Source organism: Chiloscyllium plagiosum, chromosome 23 (assembly GCF_004010195.1).
Source record: "Chiloscyllium plagiosum isolate BGI_BamShark_2017 chromosome 23, ASM401019v2, whole genome shotgun sequence".
In the NCBI taxonomy this organism is placed as follows: domain Eukaryota; kingdom Metazoa; phylum Chordata; class Chondrichthyes; order Orectolobiformes; family Hemiscylliidae; genus Chiloscyllium; species Chiloscyllium plagiosum.
The window spans coordinates 35247360-35272871 of record NC_057732.1 but is presented as its reverse complement, the minus strand read 5'-3'; the positions used below and the strand labels follow the sequence as shown (position 1 = coordinate 35272871).

Below are 25512 nucleotides of genomic sequence, written 5' to 3'. Positions count from 1 at the left end.
CTTTCAAGTTTCATAACATCTTTCCGATAGGAAGGAGACCAGAATTGCATGCAATATTCCAACAGTGGAATATTCCTAACCAATGTCCTGTACAGCCGCAACATGACCTCCCAACTCCTGTACTCAATACTCTGACCAATAAAGGAAAGCATACCAAATGCCTTCTTCACAATCCTATGTACCTGCGACTCCACTTTCAAGGAGCTATGAACCGGCACTCCAAGGTCTCTTTGTTCAGCGATACTCCCTAGGACCTTACCATTAAGTGTAAAAGTCCTGCTAAGATTTGCTTTCCCAAAATGCAGCTCCTCACATTTATCTGAATTAAACTCCATCTGCCACTCCTCAGCCCATTGGCCCATCTGGTCAAGATCCCGTTGTAGTCTGAGCTAACCTTCTTCACTTTCCACTACACCTCCAATTTTGGTGTCATCAGCAAACTTACTAACTATACGTCTTATGCTCACATCCAAATCATTTATATAAATGATGAGAAGTAGTGGACCCAGCACCGATTCATGTGGCACTCCACTGGTCACAGGCCTCCAGTCTGAAAAACAGCCCTCCACCACCACCCTCTGTCTTCTACCTTTGAGCCAGTTCTGTATCCAAATGGCTAGTTCTCCCTGTATTCCATGTGATCTAACCTTGTTAACCAGTCCTTCATGGGGAACCTTGTCAAACACCTTACTGAAGTCCATATAGATCATGTCCACTGCTCTGTAGCTGCACTTGTTACTTCTGTGTCTCCCCACTCCTGCAAGGCCAACCCTGCATCCTTTTCCAGGGTGGGAGTTGGCCTCACCACACTGGATGCACTCCCTGGATTCACAACACACAGGTCACTCCAGGATTCCCCATCACTATCTGACTCCACTTAATGAGAGTCAATGCATACAACACCAAATTCCACAACACTACTGCATGCCTTCATATCATCTACCCAACTCCTAACCTTATGCAACTCCCCTCTGTTAAACATGTTAGAGGCTTCCCCCAGCCAACCACTTTTTGATTTTGAGGTATTGGGTAGGAGACATGCTATGCCTTATTCTGACCACTGACATTCTGATATTGGAGGAATATCCTCACTCCAATTCAAAGGTCAGTTCTGTTAACCTTGCAATCGTTCAATGTTTTCTTTGCAGTGTGCTCTCAGTCCTTTTGGATGCCATCTTTAATGTCTGGCTTAGCTTCACGTGGTACTCAGCGATCTCCTCAACTCCATCTGAGGTGTGATGAGCCCAAGGAGATGGTCCACAGGAAAGAGTGGGTCTTACTCAATGAAACTATAGGATGGAGAAAAGCCTGTAGGGTGCTATCATAAACACAAATCAACTCTGGAAGATACTCAGGCCACTTCTTTAACCCAGGAGATAAGGTGCATGAATGGTCATGCAATGTATGGTTGTATTCTTCATACTGTCCACCCCCCTCTACATTTTAGGGAGTGGTGCACCTCTTGGCAATGCTGTGGATCTTGCAATGGGCCTGTAAGGTATTGCTCTCAAAGTTACATCCTTCATCATCATGAATCCAAAATGGAACAGCAAAATGGACAAACCAACCACATCCTACCATTCTGGCTATACTCAAGGTCTTGGGACTATGAGTTGGAATGGCCTGTGTTATTGTGAAGTCTGTCCGTACGAGAGTTTGCTCAGTCTCAATACTACTCAAAGAATGTAAATTCCTTTGCAAAGACCTCTGGAGGTATCTTGGTCACCAGGGATCCCATTCTGGAAAAGAGTCATTTGCCTGCTTTGGCCAAAGTACGCCTCTCACAATTTTGACAGCAGACATCAATATCAGCATCAACTGGGCCAGTAACACTGCTCTCTGGTCAGTGGAGGATTTGTTTACACTGTTTTGGGTACTCCTCGATTAGGGATTGCTAATTACTTGAGGCTGTCAGGAAGGATGAGCTGCTTTAGCTCTCTTTCTTTATCATGACCAGCCAAGAAAGGACTTCATCTTGTTTCTGTGTTTGTTTGGACTCGTTCATCAGGGAGTGCCTGGAAATGTGATAGAAGCAGGTTCAGTTGAGGCATTCAGAAGGGGATTTGATAATTATTTGGATAAAAATAATGTGCAACGGCTTGGGGGAAAAAGCAGCGGAGATTGGAGATGTTCATTTGAAGATTTGGAGGTGCCGGTGTTGGACTGGGGTGTACAAAGTTAAAAACCACACAACACCAGGTTATAGTTGAACAGGTGTATTTGGAAGCACTAACTTTCGGAGTGCTAGTGGTTGAGGCCACAGCCACCTGATGAAGGACTAGCGCTCCAAAAGCTAGTGCTTCCCAATAAACCTGTTCTACTATAACCTGGTGTTGTGTGGTTTTAACCCGTTTGAAGAGCTGGTGTTGGCCGATGGGCCGTATAATTTCCTTCTGTGTTCTGTGTTCCAATGATCCTGTGACTCTGATCAGGTAGCGCACCACTGCTGGATGTTAGGCCTTCCAGTGAAGATGGAGTCTACTCATGCCCACACCCACTCAGCTGAAGTTGTCTAAGGTTGTCTTTCAAGATAGATGATAAAGGTAAAATCACACCCAGCTCTACCTGTCTGACTTGCTTTGGCTCTACCCAGCTGGACCAATTTGAATCTTAGTCTGAATGTCACAGAGAGTTGGGGTTAGAATGCTGCCTTTAGGTACAGGCATGGAATTAACCACAACTCCCCTCCTACCTGTGGATTTTCTCTCATGGTCAGTCCCCTAACTAAGAGCATGATTATTTACATTACTTTTGTCTAACCTGCACGAGAAAAACTGGCATAAGCCTGCAAAATGGTGTGGGCAGGTAAAAGAACAGATGATTCCCTGACACTCGAACAATTCTGATACTACTTGAGCATGTGAAGCCCCATCTATTGACCTTGTAATGTGCTGTTCCTGGCAGCCAGCAGACATGCTTTCTATGTATTCTTTGCAAATATCCGGATATACCTTAACACATTTCAACCCAACACCATGACTATTCCTTCCTCAATTCCATTTATGTGTTAATTGGGTCTCAAACTACCAGATACCCCAGGCTATGAAAACTGTGATTGAGAACAGATCGGGAGAACTCATAGAGTCATAGAGATGTACAGTACGGAAACCTGTCTACGCCAACCAGATATCCCAACCCAATCTAGTCCCACCTGCCAGCACCCGGCCCATATCCCTCCAAACCCTTCCTATTCATATACCCATCCAAATGCCTCTTAAATGTTGCAATTGTACCAGCCTCCACCACTTCCTCTGGCAGCTCATTCCATATATGTACCATCCTTTGTGTGAAAACGTTGTCCCTTAGGTCTCTTTTATATCTTTCTCCTCTCACCCTAAACCTATGCCCTCTAGTTCTGGACTCCCCAACCCCATTTATCCTGTCCATGCCCCTCATGATTTTGTAAACCTCTATAAGGTCACCCCTCAGCCTCCGACACTCCAGGGAAAACAACCCCAGCCTGTTCAGCCTCTCCCTGTAGCTCAAATCCTCCAACCTTGGCAACATCATTGTAAATCTTTTCTGAACCCTTTCAAGTTTCAAAACTTGATGTAACCATGATAAGGAATGTCTCACCTTTGCAAAGCAGAGGCCTGGAGAAGGGAGGAGACAATCTGCTCACAGTCCTCAGTAAGACATTCAGAAAAACACTGGTAAACAACAGCTGACACCTCGGCTCCTGTGTCAGTTTGGCATGACACTTTTACCCTGCTAAATTTCATGACCACGATATGGTAAATACCTATTGCTCTACATAAGAACAAGTATTTTCCTGAATGAAACTTCCCCTCTGAATGTATGCTTTGTGTTTGGAGGCCCAATGAGTTAGTATTTATTTAGTATCTGGTGAGGAGGGAAGGCTGTTGCACTGAAAGGGGCTTCTGTGCCTGACAACAGTGGTGACCAAGGTTGGTGAGGACAGTCTTGTTTGCAGTGGCCAGCCCTGTCATGATTCCAACAGCTCTTTGGTGAGATCAGCTGCAAGTCCTCCTGTGGAGACGGGGCAGCTGGTACGAGCTCTGTACATGCTGTGCAGCAATTTGTTCTGCCTGCCTTTTAGCTGGAGGTCAACATCCTCATCAACCTCAACAGTCAGCTCCCTGATGGCAGCCTCTTTCCTGGCCTCAAAGGTCCAGCTTGCCACATGATTCAGATGATGGCATGGGGGCTCAGTGGTTAGCACTGCTGCCTCACAGCATCAGGGACCTGGGTTCAAATCCAGCCTCGGGTGACTGCCTGTGTGGAGTTTGCACATTTTCCCCGTGTCTGCATGGGTTTCCTCCCACAGTCAAAAGATGTGCAGTCAGTGAATTGGCCATGCTAAATTGCCCATAGTGTTCAGGGATGTGTAGAGTAATATGGTAGGGGAATGGGTCTGGGTGGGATACTCTTTAGAGGGTCTGTGTGGACTTGTTGGGCCAAAGGGCCTGTTTCCACACTGTAGGGATTCTATGAAATAAAATCCGGTTTTTCTAAGAAAGACAACTGATGATTGACATTAATAGGCCTCCTCAACAACAGTTGGAGGTTCTCCTCCTTCATGGTTTCTGCTAGGTGCTCTTTCAGCTGCTTGTCCATGGCTGATTTGAGATCCAGGAGAACGATATGGTTGAACGACTCCACCAGACAACAGGTCACCCCCCATGGATTGCCTCTACTCAAAAAGCTTCTGCTGTAGCTGTGACAGAATGCTGTCTCCCAAGACATTTGTTCGTGCCCCAAACCCATTGCGAACTTCTTTAAACAACTGATATCTCTTCCCAGTATTTCCCAGTGGGCTTTCCCACAGAGATCATCGTGTTACTCGTGTTAAGGTTCCTGGGTGTCATGGATAACTGTGCACCCTCATTCCAGGGTACTTCTGACTCCATCCAGCTTCTGATTCGTTGACAAGTAAAACGACCGACCAGGCGTACCATTTCCTTCCTGGGTTGAATGATGGGAACACACATCTAAAGCCTCTGTTTAGGTTTGCCCTAAAGGCCTGAGTTCTTCCAATGGATGCTTGAGCCTCCAATGCTACTGCAGATGCTTCAGTGTCCCTCTTGGATACTGTGAATCTGAACTCCTCCGCCATCTGAGCCAGGTACCTTTCTACTGTGACTGCTATGACATGGTGCCTGTGATATGGAATACTGCCGGCCATGCCAGAAATGTAACATGAAATGAGAACCCACAGACGGTCCAAATAGCATGAAGAAAGGATTCGTTATGCCACTGACATTGGGTCTTTATGAAGAGGAATTAAGGTGAAATGTGGAAGACAGTACTTAAATGGAATCAAACCTGCAGATGCTCCAGCGTATCTCCTCCACTTCCCACACCACCGCCCTGGAATCTTACCCCTCCAAACAAAACAAGGACAGAACCCCTCCCGGTCCTCACTTTCACACCACCAACCTCCGCATACATTGCATCATCGTCCACCACTTCCGCAACCTACAAACGGACCCCGCCACCACAGACATGTCTCACTCCCCACCTCTAGCAGTGTTCCGGAGAGACCATTCTCTCCGTGACGCGTTCGTCAGGTTCACGCTATCTACCCCCCCCCATCCCCCAGCCCAAACCCCACTCCTGGCACCATCCCCTGCCACCGCAGGAAGTGCAAACCTGAGCCCACACCGACCCCACACCTCCGTTCAAGGCCCTAAAGGCTCCTTCAACATCCGACAGAAATTTACCTGTACCTCCATCAATGTCATCTACTGTATCCGTTGCACCCGACGTGGTCTCCTCTGCGTCAGGAAACAGGATGCCTACTTGCAGATCGTTTCAGAGAACATCGCTAGGACACCCGCACCTACCAACCCCACTGCCCCGTGACTGAACACTTCCACTCCCCCTCCCACTCTATCAAGGACATGCAGGTCTTGGGCCTCCACTATCACCAAACCCTTACTACCCGAGGCCTGGTGGAGGAACACCTCATATTCCGCCTTGAGACCTTGCAACCACATGGGATAAATGTGGATTTGAACAGGTTCCTAATTTCCTCTCCCCCCACATTATCCCAGTCCCAAGCCTCCAATTCGGCACTACCCTCCTGACTTGTCCCATCTATCCACTCCACCCTCCTCTCCGACCTAGCACCTTCTCCCTCACCTTCATCTACCTATCGCTTTGTTAACTACTTCCACCCCCCACCAACCCCACCCTCCTCCCATTTATCTCTGAGCCCCTCAGCCCACAAACCTCATTCCTGATGAAGAGCTTATGTCCGAAATGTTGATTCTCCTGCTCCTTGGATGCTGCCTGACCTGCTGTGCTTTTCCTACGCCACACTCTCGACTCTGATCTCCAGCACCTTGCTTTCTCCTGCAATTTACATATGTTTGAGGAAATTATTTGGTTGTTTGATTCTTCTCCTCATCAGGCCCTTTCCCTAAAGATACCATTTCCTTTAGGAAAGGCCCATTAGATTACTCCAGCACCCCAGCTCACTGTCGCCACTTGTTGCTGGACGTTGCAGCACATCTGTCCAGCTACTCTGCTCAGTGCCCTCCGCCACCATCACCAGCTGCTGCAGAGGTTCCTTTACACAATAATTGACCAACAGGCAACCATTATAGCTTAACTAAATATCATGGTATCGGAACTCATTACATAATACGATTGTGGTCAATCTGATTATCCTCATATCACTGGCCTGCCTTCTCCATTAATCCTTGCTTTCCTTACGGATTGAAATCTGTCTATCTTAGCCTTGTACATACTTAACAACCAGGCTCAACAACTCTCCTAGGTAAAGAAATCTACAGGAACACTACCCTCTGAGAAAAGAAATCTCCTCATCCACATCTTAAATAGGCAACTCCTTACTCTGAGATTATGCCATCTGGTCCTCGACTCTCCCATAAGGGGAAACCACCTCTCCACATCTACCCTGTCAAACCCCTGAAGAATCTTATGTTTCGATAAGGTCTCCTTTCATTCTTCTAAACTCCAATGAGGACAGGCCACAATCTTCTCAAATCCCTTTATACGCACCAAAAGAAATCTAGTGAATTGTGTCTCAACTACCTGCAACAACATCATACAATTGCCTGGCTAAGGGGACCAAAACTGTTCACAATATGGAAAACAAAGTGCAGGAGAGACTCCAAAGGGTCAGTGGAATCGAATACTGTTTTTCTTTCTATAGATGCTGCCAGACCTGCTTAGTTTCTCCAGCAATTTTTGTTTTTGTTTCGGATTTCTAATATTGGCAGTTCTTTTTTTTCTTATTTGACTGTTCACCGTATTCCAGCTGTAGTCTGACTAGTGATTGCATAGTTCTGGCAAAACCTCCCTAATTTTACACTCCATTTCCTTTGAACTGAAGGCCATCCATCATTGCCTTCCCTTTAACCATTGAATGTGGTTCTAACTTTTTAAAATTCACACGAGGACCCCCAAAAGGAGACTGTGTTACAGTTTTCTGCAGTCTTTCTATACTTAAAAAATATTCAGCTCCTCTATTTTCGAGCCAAAGTGCATCCCACAATTTTTTCCACATTATATTCAATCTGCCAAGTTTCTGTCCACTCACTTAACCTATCTACAATTCAGAATTGAGTCTGTTTAATCCTCACTATTTGCCTTTGCACCTATGTTTATGTCATCCACAAATTTGGCGATAATACATTCACTTCACTCTTCCAAGACATTAATTTACATTGTAAATGGTTGTGGCCCCAGCATTGATCCTACAGCACTCCACCAGTTACAGGTTGCCATCCTGAAAATGCCCCCCTTATCCCAACTCTGTGTCTTCTGTTAGTTATCCAATCTGAATCCATGCTGATGTAATATCCCGGATAACATGAGCCTTTATTTTATCAAGGAGCCTTGTGTGCCGTTCTGCATTGAAAGAAAAAGCTGAAGCTCTGAATTAATAGCTCAGCGAGTGACACTGCCTCCTCTCTGTGATGACAGACAGAGAAAACAAAATTGATTATTATCTCCAGTATGCCAGATCAAGAATCAACCAACTGAGGAAAAGTGTGCTTAAGGTCCAGAATCTCAAGCCCAAAATTTAGGTCATGGTTTGCAGGGCAGCACTGATCCCCACACTTCGGACACTTGGACATTAAAGAACTGAAGAACTACCAGCAGGAGTGCCTTTACAAGATTCTTCAAATCTGGTGGCAGGAAAAACACCACCTTCACTGAAGCCATCAGGCCTAGGATAAAGGGACCAATCATTCAGAATGACCTCTGCTGGGCAGGACGGATCAACCTGATGTCTGACACTTGAAGAAATTGCTTTACATGGAATTTGGTGACAGCAAGAGATTCCGAGGAGGTGAGCAAATGTGTTTTTGGGATCATAGAATCCTAGAACCCCGACAGTGAAATAGAGGTCCATCTGCCCAGCGAGTCTGCAACAACCCTCTGAGGACGATCCCATCTGTAACCCTGCATGTCCCATGGCTAATCCATCTAGACTGCACATCCCTGACACCATGGGGCAATTTAGCCTGGTCAATCCACTTAACCTGTACAATTTTGGATTATGGGAGAAAACTGGAGCACCCAGCGGCAACCCATGCTGACAGGGGAAGAACGTGCAAATTCTACACAGACAGTCATCCAAGGCTGGAACTGAACCTGGGTTCCTGGTACTGTGAGGCAGAAGTGTTCACCACTGTGCCACCATACCACCCAGGATAACTTCAAAGCCTGAACAGGTGAACCATTGACCAAGGACTCTCTGAATAATTATTACAGACCAAAATGGAGAGGATTTATTTGGGAAGGCACAGTTGTGTAAGAGATATTGTCAGGAACACAAGAAGCAAAGTCAAGGCATTAGAAAGAGACTATACAAACCTCCAACTACTCATATACATGACCTTTCAAGCACCACCTCACCTCTATTTGGCAGAGTCTACAAAAAAGCACATGGCATTTATCAACCACTTCAGAATCTACCAAATTAGAATGGATGCACATTATCCACAATACCAAGGGATTGTCTATGAGAAAAGAGCTTTATTCAATGTATCTACCTGCCAATCACTATATTCTACTCAACATATCTACACTGGCATGCATCACACCTACCCAACATATCTCTGCTGCATTCTGACATACACTACTACTCATCACAACCTACCCAACATAGTTACACCTATACACATTATATCCAATCCAATATATCTACCCAAGCACTTATTACACCCTACTCAATATATCAGCCCTGTTGGTTTGTTAGTTTGATTTATTTATGTACTGAGATACAGTGAAAAGTGTTGCTTTGTGTGTTTTCCAGGCAGATCATACCATGAGGGTAGTAGAACAGAATGCAGAATACAGTGTTACAGCTCCATCGTACACGCAGAAAGAGAAATCAAGATGAATATTTCATAGGTCCTTTCAGAAGTCTAATAAAAGTTGGGAAGAAGTTGTTCTTGAATTGGTTCGTTATGTGCATTCAAATTTTTATATCTTTTGCCCGATGGAAGAGAGTGGAAGAGAGTTATGGGCTTTTGCCCGAAACGTCGATTTTCCTGCTCCTCGGATGCTGCCTGACTTGCTGTGCTTTTCCAGCACCACTCTGATCTAAACTCTGGTTTCCAGCATCTGCAGTCCTCACTTTTGCCTACTCAACATACTCAGACTGGGAATCAAAACACTCAGCCTAAATCAAGGAAATACAATATTTCACCCTATTTGAAAAGCCGAGTCTTCCAAATACAATAAACTTTCCTAGAATCAGGAAAGAAAATACAGGAACAATTGAGTTAGAAATTCAAGCACACTCCTGTTTTGGAGAGCAGCAGATGTAGGATACAATCCCAGTGACTGAACCATGAAGAAGCTGAAAGCATATAAAGCATTCGACCTTGGGCCTCCTTTATAAGACATGGGTGTGCTACAGTGAATAATAGAAGGAAAATGTGATGGTGGGCAAAATAGGAGAGAGGTCTGGTGGGGATGTGCTGACTGAGACATGAGAAGCAGGACTTGAAGAGAAATAAATATTGGGGACTGGAGACAGGTGGCAGGGAGCAGTGAGATTGCAGAGTAAGAAGTTTAATGGTTGGAAGAGGTAAGATTGAGTGTGAGGACCGGTAGCTAAGAGGAGTGAGAATGGACTTGAGGAGTAATAGTTACGAAGGGTGAAAATGCCAGAAGCAGTCAGCTTATAATCTTTACACATGGCATTATGAGGAGTGTGGAGACTTTACTAGTTGATTGTTCTGGATGAGCTTAGAGTGGATCATGCAAAGCACTGGAAATACCAAAAACCTACAAATGGCTCTGCATGGACACCATGAATTATTCTTCACTTTAAATCTGCAGGATATCTTTGTAAGAGTTCCTCAGAGCAGTATATTAGGCCCAACCATCTTCAGCTGTTTCATCAATAACTTTCCCTCTCTCATAGGATCAGAAATGTTTGCTAATGATTGCATTATGTTCAGCACCATTCACAACTGCATGTCCAAATGTAGCAAAGTCTGACAATATCCAGATGGGCTAATAATTAGCAAGCAACACTCACGTCACACAAATGCCAGGCAATGACAACCTCCAACAAGAGATAATCTAACCATTGCCCCTTGAATTCAATGGTATTGCCATCACTGAGTTCTCCATCATCAACATCCATTTACAAGAAACTGAATTGGAATAGCCATATAAATACTATGGCTACAAGATCAAGTCAGAAGCTAGGAATCCTATAGCAAATAACTTGGCCCCTGATTCGTCAAAAATGTGCACACCATCAATAAGGCACATGTCAGGATTGTGACTGAATACATCCCTCTTGTCTGGATAGGTGCAGCTCCAACAACATTTGAGAAGTTTGACACCATCCGGGACAAACAGCCCACTTAATTGTTTGTGGATGTGATGCCATTTAGTCTCTTCACCAATGACACTCAGTCACAGCAATGTTCATTATCTACAATAAGCACCATAGGAATTCACCATGGCACTTTAGGAGGCACCTTCCAAAGTCATGACCTCTACCATTTGTAAGGCAGGAGGAGCAGATTCATGGGGACATCTACATGGGAAATGAATGTGCCCTCCTTGTCCGTGGTGGTCTAATCAGTCTGTTATAGCTCTAAAATCAAATGCTGCCTGAATGAAGTTTCCGACTTTGTATTCCCCACATTACTTGACAATCCCAGTGTTTCCGGATAACATACTCTTCTGTTTTTATTGAGTTAAGTTTCCAAATTATTCTAAGAGCATCAAACATTGCAGGATCAACTTGTTCTTGTGTGCATGCGGAGAATGATTAGTGATTAGATTACTTACAGTGTGGAAACAAGCCCCTCGGCCCAACAAGTCCACACCAACCCTCCGAAGAGCAACCTGCCCAGACCCATTCCCCTACATCTAACACTATGGGCAATTTAACATGGCCAATTCACCTATCCTGCACATTTTTGGACTGTGGGAGGAAACTGGAGCACCCACGCAGACATGGGGAGCATGTGCAAACTCCACACAGTCAGTTGCCTGAGGTGGGAATTGAACCCGGGTCTCTGGTGCTGTGAGGCAGCAGTGCTAACCACTGTGCCACCATGCCACCCAATCAGAATGTTCCTCTGATCATTACTGCTATATGGTGCTTGAAACTGAAACAACATTCAAGTCATAAAAATCCATTTCTGGAAACTGCGAATGGAATGTTTTTCTCTTACCTTTTCATAGGGGTCAGAGTCATAGTTCAGCCCAATTCCACAGTCATCTGTAATTTCTGACAAATCCTCATCATCAAACTCCTCCAGGCTGATATCATGGGCAGGTCTGTGAGGAAGAGGCAACAAAATGGTTACTAATCACTGTCTATCATTAATCACCTGCAGATGCATTAACCCAATCTTCATAACACATACCAGGACCTGGGAACATAGGAAACTTTATCAAAAATCACTGATAATGTCAAATTGACATTCGGTGTGGGTTGTAGATAGCAAATTGTCATATGAGTTAGGGAAGACTAAAAGGACGACAGATAAAACAGCTTGATGGATGGAAAGTATCATTACAATTCAAGGTAGAAAAATCTAAAGTGATAGATTTCAAAGTAAAAATACAGAAAAAAACCCTCTAAGAGTAGAAAAGCAAAGAGATCAATGTGAAGATACATAGGTCATTAAAAATTACATTTCAACTAAGTAAGTCATAGAGAGAGGACTGGAAGTCTTGGTTTTGTACATAGAAAAAGAGAATATAGAGCTGACAGAGTGAGTAGACACTGCAGTTAAGAAAGGCAATAGGATATCTGATTTGGACAGCAGGAGACTGAATAAGAAAGTCATACTAAAATTTTCCAATTCAAAGTTTAGGCCTCAGCTAGAATATTGTCAACAACTCTGAACATCACACTCAGGAGGGAGCTTTACCAGGGATAAAGGATGTCACTAATGTGGAGAGATTGGAGAAGCTGGAATTGTTCTTCTTAGAGCAGAACATTTATAAAGCTATTCAAAGTTGAGGGTTTTATTTTACAGAAAAGTAGTGAAAAACTATTTCCTTTCACAAAATGTTCACAGACCATGGATAATTGGTGAAAGAACGAGAAGAGGATTTGTTTCATCCCCTGCCCCACATAGAGGGTTCAGATTGGGTACATGCAATCTGTAAGTATGGGGGAAATCAGATTCCATAATACTTTTCAAAGGACAATTGGACAGCTACTTAATGAGCACTAATTACAAAGTTATAATTGCATAACTTTTAAAAATTCAGAATCTTTCCACTATTATAAAGAACGTCTCTCACCACCATCAGGAACTTCATTCACTGTGGTCAGCAACTTTACTCACCATAATGGTCAATCTCACCTCCTGTAACTATGAGCCCACTCAATCAGTAAATTTACCTTCTCTAGTCAGGAACCTCACTCCCGCAATCAAGAGCCTACTCAAACATAAAGCCTAACCTGTACATCTTGCTGAGACTTGCTGCCTTGGCTTACACGCAAATAATGGTCACTTGGGCAAAGTACAAAAGGAAAATGAGAGAAAGATTTGAATTTACGTTAAACTTTTTATGACCATTAGATACCTCAGAGCACATTACAGCCAATGAGGTTCTTCTGAAGTGAGGCTACTATTATAAATGTAGGGGATATGGCAGCCAATTTGCATACAGCAAACTCCAACAACAGTGTGTTAAAGATCAGACAATGTGCTTTTGTGATGCTAATTTAAGGATAAATGTTGGCCAGGATACATGGGATAAATCACCTTTGCCTCTTTGAAACAGTGCCATAGAATCTTTAACAGCCATGCAAATAGGGTGATCGGGTGTCATTTTAACGACTCATCCAAAGTTCGGAACCACTGTCAGCCTTGATGCTTTTGCTCAAGCCTGGGAGCTGCAGCCAACCTAGAATCCTGGTGGCTCAGAGGCAAGACTCCCACCACTGAGTCCCAGCTGAAAGTGTAAGAGAGCAGTCATTGCCTGGGAAACAATAGTCTCAAGATGACTCAGCAGCCCTTGGGAACTAAAGTCACAGAAGAACAAAAACAATCAAGAAAACCAAACCTGCCTGATGCTGCACTCAGGATTTAAGCAGCTGAGCTCCTCAGAAACATATTACATCATTCTCCTTCCCTACATTGAAGTTTAAATTTGGAAAATTTCATGCCAAGAAATAAAATTCTGAGTGGAACCTTTATATTGATATCCTAGCACAATGTCTCTCAGGTTTGAAGCTTCTTGAATTGCAAGGGTGACTTCCCCAGCGATAAAGGAGGGCCCATTGAGTCCAACGCAGCCCTGGCTCAGTTCCTTAGCACGTTTGGTTCTTCACATTTGGACCCTGCAACTGCAATCCCCCTAACCAAATCAAAAGGCCAGGAGTTCACTGCCTAGTTAACGGAGCTCAAGGGGCAGAATTCCCCAGTGAATCCCTGAGACCTTAGAGCTTCCTACTCTCTGGTTCAATTTTAATCCCCGTTGATGTACATACACCTAAATTCTACCTTCTGAGACCAAGGCTTTCTAAGCTTTTTTCCTGCTGAATTAACATTTTGTTTCCTTTGCATTTCTTTCCATGGCTAAAGAATATTTTCTGTTTGGCAAAATATAGTGAGTATTATTCTTCAGCAAAGGAAACAGGGATTTTAGCTTTTCACGTTTTCTCAATGATTTGGATGACAGAATGAAAGGCATGCGGGTGGCACTAATTCAGGAGGTGCAATAGGTTGTTCAGATGTGAATAGGAAGTTGTGTAGGGGCATCGACAGTTTAACTGAGTGGGCAAAACTATGGCAACTTAAATTCAAGAGTTCAAAGAGTTCAAATTCAAGAAGAGTGAGGCCATTAACCTTACACAAAGATAAATCAGAATTTTCCAAATGGTCAGAATTTAGAAGCTGAGGATTTGGCAGTTGGGATAAATAATTCATTCAAAACCAATTTGTACAGAAGATCATTAAAAAATGCTCATGGTGGGGAGCCAGGAAAGGGAGAGCTGTAAACAGCAAATGAAACGTTTGAGAGGATTCCTCACACCAATTATTTATCATTTTGTTTTCATTCTCTAATCTGGGAACACTGTGCATGGGTAATGTGATTGGAAGGTTAAGGATAATACTGAAAATTCATTCCACTTTGTTGACCTGAGTGAAAATCTGAAATGTCAGGTTCCACGCTACATTTCTACATGGTGTGAGACAAAGCCATGTCAACATTGGGAATGGTATACTTCCTGCATTGCACCATTTAACTCTCGCAGGCTAGGTACAGCATGGACTAAATACAGTAAAATGCTCTTTTCATTGACCTCATCAACTACTCCCAGGAGAGACGAAATACAGCATAAAATTTGGTCTGCATTGTCTCATCAAATGCGCTCATAGCAAGTATGCAAATTTTGAGAGGAGGATGACCACTGTTGACAGGAGCAAAGACAAGTCATGTATATAAGTCCTGTTTACAGTAACTCACATCCAGAATATTGCAGCTTCTTGCATCTCTCTACTTGACACAATATAGAGCCAACATCGCCAAAATGAAAATGCAACATTGATGCAAGTGCAATAGATCAAAGACTATCTGATCAGTCCAAACCCAAAAGGGCAAATCCAGGCCCAAATAAAATTTTGGGCTTGATTCTTATGTTGCATTTGAGTTGCCAAACATAAAACAACCAAGGCATTAAAGAGCAGGGGAACACAATCCTGAAGATTGTGGAGATCTGTGGTGAACAGGTAGGACATGAGATGAGGGGTGGGCCTATCGTCATTCATCTGGAGCCTTCTCTCTGATCCAGAGAAGAGTTTAATTTCAGTTTTACCATAATTTGGAGATGCTGGTGTTGGACTGGGGTGTACAAAGTTAAAAATCACACAACACCAGGTTATAGTCCAACAGGTTTAATTGGAAACACACTAACTGAAATTATACATTGAAGAATACCTTGATTGTCTGTTGAGTCTTTCATCTGTTCGAATACCATGATATAACATGTTTTAACATAAGAAGATACTTTCATTTGTTGGCCTCAGGACGCACAGAAGAATCCAGAGTGAAGCTGGCCTCCATCTATTAGAAAGCAACATCCTAGGGGGGGGTCCTTCCACAGGCTTGAAGTCTTTCACTAACACACATAATGAACCAAGGATTAAATCTTATTGCTGCAGTTGTGTAAAACAGGCAATAGCAGTGCGGCCGCCTGTTGACTTCAACAGAAAGAAAAACGAGAAGAAGTGTAAAACTGGCTCGCAATCTGCTAGTGCTCATTTAACATTTTCAAACATAGCCAAGACCTAGGCTTTGGGCTCTTTTGCATGTTAATTAGGGTCTGATAAGATTGTTGACCGGGACTAATAGATTGGTTCAAAGAATTTCTCATTGATCCAACTGTGCAGATAGGGCACGCAACAGAAATGGTGTCAGTATGTCTGTTTCACACCCAAACAATAGTCACCATGCACAACACCTCTAGCACACTACCTCAAAGGGGTTCACTGATGAAGAAACTGCCTCTGTAAAAGGGATTTCCTGGATCAGAATACCACCTTTCTAAAAGTGATTGTTAGTGAGAGTCTCTCTGTACAACACATATTAATTTCTACCCTAGATCACAGTTCCTCTCTTCAAATCTTTATACCAAATCCCCATTGAGCCATCTCTATGAACTGGCTCCTTGTATTTCTGACTCCCTTCCTGACAGCAACCTTTTCTGTTTGTACTATCATAGTTTTGCTGTAGAAGTCTTCATTTCCTGATAAATAACTCGTTCACATGCTCCTGTTGAAATTTCCTTCTCCATTCTGTCAGCTGACTCTTCCACACCTGCTATATTTAACAAATAGCAAGCTCATAAACCTCGCTGCATTACCACTCCCTTTAGGTTTTGTACCACAAAACTTTATTTTGCTTAATCTCTCCTGCTCTCTACTACAGATTCTCTGTTACAGACATACCCTTTTGTGCTTTATCCCTCACTTCCACCTTTCACTTACTCAAAACTTATTGCAGTACATTCTTATTTTTCTGCAGTTCTTATGAAAGATCACAACTGGAAATGTTATCTCCGTTTATGTTCACAGAAGCTACCTGATCTGTTGAGGATTTTCAGCGTTTGTGTTCTTACGCTAGATTATGACTTCTTGCCTACAGTAACAGTTTTCAGAATAAATGACAGTGTTGTCTGATAGGAATTGAGAATAAAGCAAAGGGCTATCTCAGAGAAAATTAAGCATGTATGGGATAGGAGAACTGAGATTCCCAGAGTATCATATTCAAGTATTTTACTGACGGGAATCTGAGCTAATGTAACTGCCAGCCCTTCCAATAAAGTTAATAGATGGGAAACATCTATTAATTCATGCTGGCATAAGTGCACTTAAAACTGTTTGCCCGTGTAAGTATTGCTTTATGTAAAACAGCAGAGTGGTAGCTTGTTGACTTCATGAATGTGATGGTATAGAGAGAAAGTATGAAGGGAAATGAATGTGTACATTTGGAGGCATAGGTATTCAAGTCATGATTTGGAGATGCCAGTAATGGGCTAGGGTGTACAAAGTTAAAAAGTTTAAAAGTTTGGAGCGTCTTACAATTGTGTCCTCCACAACCACCTGTTGAAGGAGCGGCGCTCCAAAAGCTAGTGCTTCCAAAGAAACTTGTTGGACTATAACCTGGTGTTGTGTGATTTTTAACTAGGTATATAAGAGTGGTGCACGGGTGTGTATCACTGAGTTTGTGAAAAAATGAGTGAGGGTATAGTTGGGCATCTGCTTGTATTTGGTTATGAATGCACCAATGGCAAAAGTAAATGTTCTGGGTATCACTATGGTTATGTATGAGTATATACATGATATGGGAATGTTTCGGTGAAGAGTGTGTGTAGATTGAAGTGTCCACAGATTTTTATGTGTGTGTGAAGGAAATCAGTATATGTAAATGCTTGTATGGTAATATATATGTTCAGGCAGATGGCATGTTTGAGTGTATCCTGGTGTGTATCGATTCAAATGTATGCTCACATGTAAATGGATGGGCATGTTTGACCCAACTGACCACAGCACACTCCTCCAATTTTTTTTTTGTCTTTTCAAGCTGGTGGGGCTCCCGTTGTCTGGATTCATTTCTTTCTAACTAGTTTTCACCAGAAACCCTCTCTTGTCCTGCTTATGCACATTAACTTTGGTGATCTTCAAGCATATGTACATGGTTCCCCCCCTTTCTCATCCTACATGCTGGCCATCACCAACACTGTCATCTAAATGAAGAAGAGTCACATTGGACTTGAACGAGAAACAGAGTTAATCTTTCTATAGAAGCTGCCAGACCTGCTGAGTTTCTCGAGCAATCGCCTTTTCTTTCAGAGTAACAGCATCAGCAGTATTTTGTTTTCCTCCAAAAATATGTCAAATTCTACATTGTGCTGACCACTGCCAATCTTACTTAAGCATAACCTCTCTTGACAATCTCCACTGCCTCTGATTTGTCTGGCTGCTTGGCTGTACTTCGGTGTGCTATCTGGAATTTTTGCAATTAATGTTAGGGAGTCTTTGTCTTCAGTCCTTGCCACAAATTCCACTGAGGACTCAATACGGAGTACTGGGCAACATAAGTTGAGGAGGAAGTTCTTCACCCAAAGGGTTGTGAATCTGTGGAATTCCCTGCCCAGTGAAGCACTTGAGGCTATCTCATTGAACGTTTTCAAGGCAAAGATAGATAGATTTTTGAAAAGTAAAGGAATTAAGGATCATGGTGAACGGGCACGTAAGTGGAGTGAGTCTACGAAAAGATCAGCCATGACCTTATTGAATGGTGCAGCAGGCTTAATGGGCCACATGGCCTACTCCTGCTCCTATTTCTTATGTTCTTATAAGAGCAGCACGAGGGCATTCCTAAACAAAAACTAATGAAACTACAGCACAGGACCAAACTGTATTCCAACCAAATCAGACCAGCGTATGATAAACAAAATTAAACAATCCCACAACCAATGGATCAGCTTGAGGCTTTATGGGCCTGACATAGCCAGTCGTAAATGGCACTGGGCAAATAGGTAACTAACTGGATGTGAATATTCCACAAGTATTCCCAATGATACAGAAGACAAAAGCATATACAACCATCTTCAGCCATAAGAACTAAACGATAAGTCAGCTTGCCCTACTTCTGAGGTCCCAGCATCACAGATGCCATTTTTCAGCTAACTTAATGCACTCCATGAGATATCATGAAACAGTTAAAGTACATAGCAGTACATAGCAGAGTTCTAGGGTTTTGACAACATCCTGGTAAAGGTGCCGAGGATAGTCAATCCAAAACTAGCTGCACCCTGGCCAAACTGTTCAACTGTACAAGCTTATGAAAGGCATAGACAGGGTAGTTGGAAGAAACTTTGCCTCCCTCAGCAGAGGAGTCAATAACCAGGAGGCAAAGTTTCATGATAACCCTCCAGAAGGTTTACAGAAGATTTGAGGAAAATCTTTTTCACCCAGAGGGTGCTGGGTATCTAGAAATCACTGCTGAAAGTGTTATATTCGCGAGAACCATCAAAACATTTAAATAGTATGTTACGCTAACAGGGCAGCAATACCGTGGCATGCAAGAGTGTGGGCCAATGCATAAGTGATAGATAAGGTAGAAAACTCTCCACTGCTTGGATGAGCACGACAACAAAACTACTCAAGAAATCTGACATCAGAGGATAAAGCAGGCCCACTTGATCAGCACCCTACCTATCACCTTCAACATTCATTCCCTCCATGACTGATGCATAGTGCCAGCAGTGTGTACCACATGCAAGATACAACAGCAGAAGCTTACCCAGCCTCCTCCACTAGCACTTTCCAAACTGGTGATATTATCTCAAGTACAGACAAGGATTGCAAACACAAGGGGAGCATTACTATTTGCAAGTTCCTCTCATACTTGCACCAACCTGACTTAGAAATACATCATTATGCCTTCACTAACACTGAGTCAAAAGCCTGAAACTGCCTTCTTAACAGCATTATGATGTACCTATACACTCCAAGAGCTACAGCAGTTCAAGCATAGAGTTACAATCACCTTCTCACGGCCAAGTTATATTTATGCCACACAAATGCCAGCTAATGTCCATCTCCAATAACACAATGTAACCATTACATTCAATGGCATTTACTATCATCAAATCTCCCACTATCAACATCCTGGGGGTTAACCATTGACCAGGCACTGAACTAGATTAGCCATATAAATACAGTAGCTGGAAAAGCAGGTCAGAGGCACAGAATCCACAATGAATAACTCACCTCCTGACTCCCCAATCTATAAAGGCACAAGTCAAGAGTATGGTGGAATATTCTGCAGTTGCCTGGATGAATGCAGCTCCAACAACACCCAAGAAGCTTGACATGATCGAGAAACCCCGCGTGATTGGCACTAAGTTCACAAACACCCCTCCTCCACCAATGCTCAGAAAGATTTGTGTATCATTTACAATGAAAACAGAAATTGCTGGACAAAAACTCAGTAGGTCTGGCAGCATCCTTGGAGAGAAGGCAGAGTTAATAATTCAGGTCCAGTGACCCTTCTTCAGAACTGACTGTAGCCAAATATGCCGAAGATGGGGTGGGAAATGGGGAGAGGGGTAAACGGTAAATGGAGATTAAGCCCAGAGAGAGAGTGAACAACAGCTAGGCAGACAAAGGAATGTTAAAGGTCATCTTGGGAGAATCAATAGCTGCTAATGGGGACTATTAGTGGCTGACAATGGATTGATTGTGGTAGCGGCCCATATGATGATGAGGACTGGTGTGTGGTGGTTGGGGTAAGGACATGGGAGAAGGTGCTCAAGCCCTAAAATTGTTGAGCTTGATATTAAATCCAGAAGGCTGCAGGGTTCCCAAATGGACAATGAGGTGCCGTTCTTCCAGCTTGTGCTGAGTTTTGCTTAAGCATTGCAGAAAGCCAGACTCAGATGTTGGCCAGGGAACACTGTGGTGTGTTGATGTACGAGGCCACAGGAAGCTCTCATTCATTTTTGCACGCAGAATATAGGTGTTCTGCAAACACGTCACACAGTCTGTACCATGTCTCCCCAATGTAGAGGAGACCACATTGTCAGCAGCAAATATAGTAAGCTAGATTGAATGAAGTGCAGGTAAATCACTGCTTCACCTGGAAGGTGTGTCTGGGTCTTTGGATAGTGAGGGGGGAGAAAGTAAATGGGCAGGTCTTAACACCTTAGGCGATTGCCTGGGAATGTGCTGTGGGGATCTGGGGAGGTGTTGGGATTGGATGAGGAGTGGACCAAGGTGAACCAGAAGGAACAGTCCCTGCAGAAGGCTGACAAAGGAATTGTGTGTCTATTGTTGGAATCACACTGGAAAGAGCGGAAATGTCTGTGAATAATCCTTTGGATGTAGATGCTTGTGGGATGGTAGGATTAGACAAGGGAGACTCTCTCACTATTATGGGGGGGGAGAGAGGGGGTGAGGACCGAGGTGCCAGAGATGGGTTGGACCCGGCTGAGGGCCCTGCCAGCCACAGTTGTGGGGAATTCTCGGTTGAGGACGAAGATGGACAATTTGGAGGCTGTCTTTTTGAAGTTGGCATTATCAGAACAGATATGATGGAGATGGAGGAACTCTGAGAACGGAATAGTCTTTACAAAAAGCACAATGTGAGGATGTAGAGTCAACAAAATTGTGGGAGGCAATTGATTTTGTAGTGGATATTGATGGCCCATCTATACCCAGAAATGAAAACAGAAATGTTGAGGAAGGGAAGAGAGGAATCAGGATGGACCAGGTGAGAACGGGGTGGAAATTGGAAGGAAAATAGATAATGCTTTCCAGTTTTGAAGCAGCACAGATGATATCATTGATGTACCGGAGAAAGAGTTGTTGGTGGGGAACAGAGTAGGACTGGAACGAGGAATGTTTCATGTACCCCACAAAGACACACGCATAACTGGGATGCATGCAATCCATGGCCACACCTTTGACCTGAAGAAAGTGGGAGGAGTTAAAGACGTTGTTCAAACTTAGGATAAGCTCAACCAGACGAAATAGAGTTTTAGTAGATGGGGATGGTTCAGGCTGGTTTTCCAGGAAGGTTTAAAGAACCCTGAGACCATTTGATTGGGGGATGGATATGCAAAGGGATTGCATGTCCATATTAAAAAGGAGGTGGCTGGAACCTGTGAATTGGAAAATCTGAAATCCCCTTTTTTCCCTCCCACAATAGCAATTGGGTCTTCCTCATTCTCTCCTACTATCCCATCGGCATCCACATCCAAAGGAGTTTTAGCTGCCATTTCCACCATGTCAAGCAGAATGTCACCACCTGACATATTCCCCTACCCTCCCTTGTCAGCCTTTCGCAGGGACCACACCCTCTGGTACACCTGGGTACACTCCTCCTCCACTCTCAACATATCCCGACACTCCATGACTCCTTCCTTTGTAATCACAAAAGGAACACTTGTCCATTTACTTTGATTTTTCCTCACTAACCAAGGCTGCAGACACACCTTCAGGTGAAGCAACAATTTACCTGCACTTCATTCAATCAGTATTCAGTCTACTGTATTCACTGCTCACATGGTGGTCTCCTCTATACTGGGGAGATGAAGCACTGACTGGGTGACCTCTTTCCAGAACATCTATGTTATAACAGAAAAAAAGAGATTCTAGTTTCCTACCATTTGAACACACTACTGTGTTCCACTGTGTGCCAATATCTGTGTTTTGGACTTGCTGCAGTGACTGATGAAACTCAGCACAAGCTTGAAAGAACAGCATCTCATTTTCCCCTTGGGTACACTGCAGCCTTCTGGACTCAGTGGCCCAAAGTTCTGAAGAAGGGTCATTGGACCCAAAATGTTAATTCTGTTTTTTTCTCCACAGATGCTGCCAGACCTTCTAAGTTTTATCAGCAATTTCTGATTTAGTTTCTGATTTCACAATATTGTTATCTCATTTGACCCTGAGCCGAGCTTAAGAAAATAGAAACATGTGTAGATCATTATATCCACTGAGTTTGCTCCATTATTCAATAAGACCACGATAAATCTTTACCACAATGGCATTTTCTTAGTTTTATCCAATTACCTGAAAAGTTTATCAAATTTTGATGAGGACAGTTCTCACTTTCCAAACAATTTGGAGATCTAATTAGTGACAAATTTTCTGCAGATGAAACCTACTCAGCCTAAATATTAGTCAATTTCTATCACTCAGACTCTTGCTTATATTTTCAAGACATCATCAGTGTGTAGCTCACCTGATCTGAAACTGTTACCTTTGCCAATGATACCTCCATCTTATCTACTTAAATATTCAACAAAAACTTGAGCTTAAAGAATATGCTGCATATTTCCAAATTTATCAATTTCTACTCACCTATCAAATTTGCTAGTCATCAATGGCACTCAGTTCCATAACATTTTCATTTCAGAATTCTCATCCTTGGATTCAAATCCCTTTATCTCTTCCTACGTGGGTAGATTCTTCCAGCTCTGTAGTCCTTCAGGATGTACACTCCTTCATTTCTGGCCCCTTGCTCATCTCTGTTTTCCAATGGTGGTTATGCCATCAGTTGCCTAGCCGCAAACTTTAGAATTTCTTCTCTAAACTGCTCATCTGCTTCTCTATCACTCTGTTTTCCTTTAAGATGTTCCTTAAAACCTAATTAACTTTTGACCTAATATCTTATTATATGCTTTGTAACACTCCTGGGAAGGTTCTTTAGATGTTACACAAGACACAGAAACAGGCCATTGGTTGAGTTGTTCCATGTCAGTGTTTATGATTCACATATGTGTAACCTCTATTCTTTTTTTTCCTCTTGTGTTTGCATAGCTTTCCCATAAATACACCTATTGCCTCTTTCATTTTAAGGTGCTCATTAAAACTGACCTCTGACCAACCATTTGGTAATTCATTCTAATATTTCCATCTTTGGCTTGGTGTCAAATTTTGTTTGGAAACATGTCTTGGTGTAATTTACTTCATCAAATATCACCATTACAGTCGAGACTATACTTCTAAAGTACTTAATTAGCTAGCAGGCTATGAGATATCTGCTGGTACTGAAAGGCACTGTACAAGTGCAGATTGTAATATGCAGCTGGTCGGGTGGATAATGATGAGTTACTGTGCATGGGCTTGTGTAACTGTGTATATGCTTGTATGTTTGGGTGTGTCTAGTTTTACGCGTATGCAGTTGTGTTGTGGAAATGCTGAGAGATGGGGGAAGGGAGTAATTACATTTCAATGTGAAATGAAGTATCAATAAATAATGCAAAATAACAAAAATGAGATTCTATTTTCAAAACAGACCGCAATGACCGCGTAACAGGCTCTGAACAAGCCACTACAGTTTATAAACATGGTATGAACAGCATTGACAATCCGCCAGGCCCAATACTGACTGCCCTTTAGCAATCTCAGCCATGGCCTGTGATATTTTCATCATTGAGACATTCTCTGACAGAACGACTTTTTGGATTAGTCCTGCTGGCAAGTCTTTATCAAATCTGACATGGAATGTTTTTTTTACATCACAATATTCAGCAGTGTATTGTGTCTGGGGCTAGCTCGTGATTTATAGGATACAATAGTGGATTCGGTGCAGAAGTACAGCACAGCAGTGAGAAGAAGTAAAGACCGCATGGATATTAAGACATTTAAAAATATTTAACATTTATTCTTACCTGCAGCCCGGAGGGGAGAGAGAGTGGAAGGTTGACAGAGAAAACATCTCTGTGGGATCCGCCATCTTCTGACGCAAAAAATAACCCAAGGACACAAGAGGCTTTGCAATTGATGGGAGGAGAGAGAGAGAGCAAAAACAATATCAAAGCTTGCAATTCAGCGAGAAGCCGCAATCCGGGCTCTTCACAGGAGCTCCGCTGGTGGGGAAAAAATAATTGGCTACTTTTTTTTAGTAAATGGCACAAATGTGGAAATATAGTGGCATCTATTATAAGTGAGCTAATATGCGAAGGACCATACAGCACTGCGGAGCACCTGGATCCTGTGCTAACGCGGCTGCATCCCCGCGGTGTCCCGAGACCGGCTGCTCGGTGTACTCGGGGCACTGGCTTGCGTCGAAAACGAATGCTTTTTTTTGTCGCAGAGAGCGGTGGGTTCTTTTTGGATCCTACATAACCGCAACAAAGCAGTCCGGCCCCTGCTGCATCCCAGCTCCTCGCACTGACTTGTGCAGAGGGATGCTGCGGATAAAGCGAAGGGGAGGGGGCATTAACACGTCACGGTGTGTAAAGGAGAAGGGAATTATTTTAGCTTTTCCACAATCTCTTTGCAAACAATCCCCGAGCTACTGAGTTTTCTTTTCCGGCAGCAACATGCTCACCGCCCGCCATTGAGAACAGATGGGAAGGGAAAATTGGAGCTAGGAGCTGTCCACATTCTCGTGGTGCTGAATTCTAACAGCTGCCGCGGTCGTGGGGCGTGAAGATGAACTTTTAAGCCACGCAAACTCACTGAATTAAAACGTGCGTTTATGTATCGCCTTTAAATGGTCGTAAATGTTATCAAATAACATTTGACTCAAATCCAGGTAACGAGATGGAAGGTGACCAAAAAAGTCGCTTTTAAATGTCTTGTACATATGTGACATTTTTCAGGTCTCAGGACCTCCCGTACCACGTTGCAGCTGAGGACGTACAGTGTCTTTGAACAATCAACGCAACTGAGCACCACCTTAAAGAAGGTGGAGAGCTACACCGAGGATATTTCTGAACCCGTAGCAGTAAATACTTGTGAATTTAAAATCTCCAGCGTGGACAAGGAATTATTACATTCTATTCTGAAGAAACGTCACTAGACATGAAATGTTAACTCTGCTTTCTCTCCGCAGTTGCCGCCAGGCATGCTGAGTTTTCCCAGCAATTTCTAATCATGTTTCTAACTTCCAGCATCTGCACTTTTTAAAATATTACATCTTTGCTTCTTATACATCTGGTTGTTATCTTTTCAAGCTGTGGTCAAATAATTCGTTCAAGACTAAGTCAGAAATCACAATTCAGAAAGTAAACACGAGTTGATTTGATTGTTGTTAAGTGCGGTAGCTTCC

At 43.1% G+C, this 25512-nt stretch overlaps 1 protein-coding gene across 3 annotated transcripts in view; it reads right to left on the bottom strand.

Moving 5' to 3' along the window:
• mapk8ip2 (mitogen-activated protein kinase 8 interacting protein 2) overlaps positions 1-25273 on the bottom strand; it is a 73054-nt gene extending 47781 nt beyond the window's left edge. Inside the window, exons 1-3 of one of the 3 annotated variants that reach the window (XM_043713912.1) lie at positions 24921-25273; positions 24128-24228; positions 11649-11754 (exon numbers count right to left, since the gene is read on the bottom strand). In XM_043713912.1, coding sequence (XP_043569847.1) covers positions 11649-11754; positions 24128-24192 — 171 coding nt within the window. In that variant the 5' untranslated portion in view covers positions 24193-24228; positions 24921-25273. Of the gene's footprint in view, positions 1-11648; positions 11755-24127; positions 24781-24920 lie in introns of those variants that run through there. The other 2 variants (XM_043713911.1, XM_043713913.1) reach the window with 2 other exon arrangements.
• Positions 25274-25512: the final 239 nt, after the last annotated feature.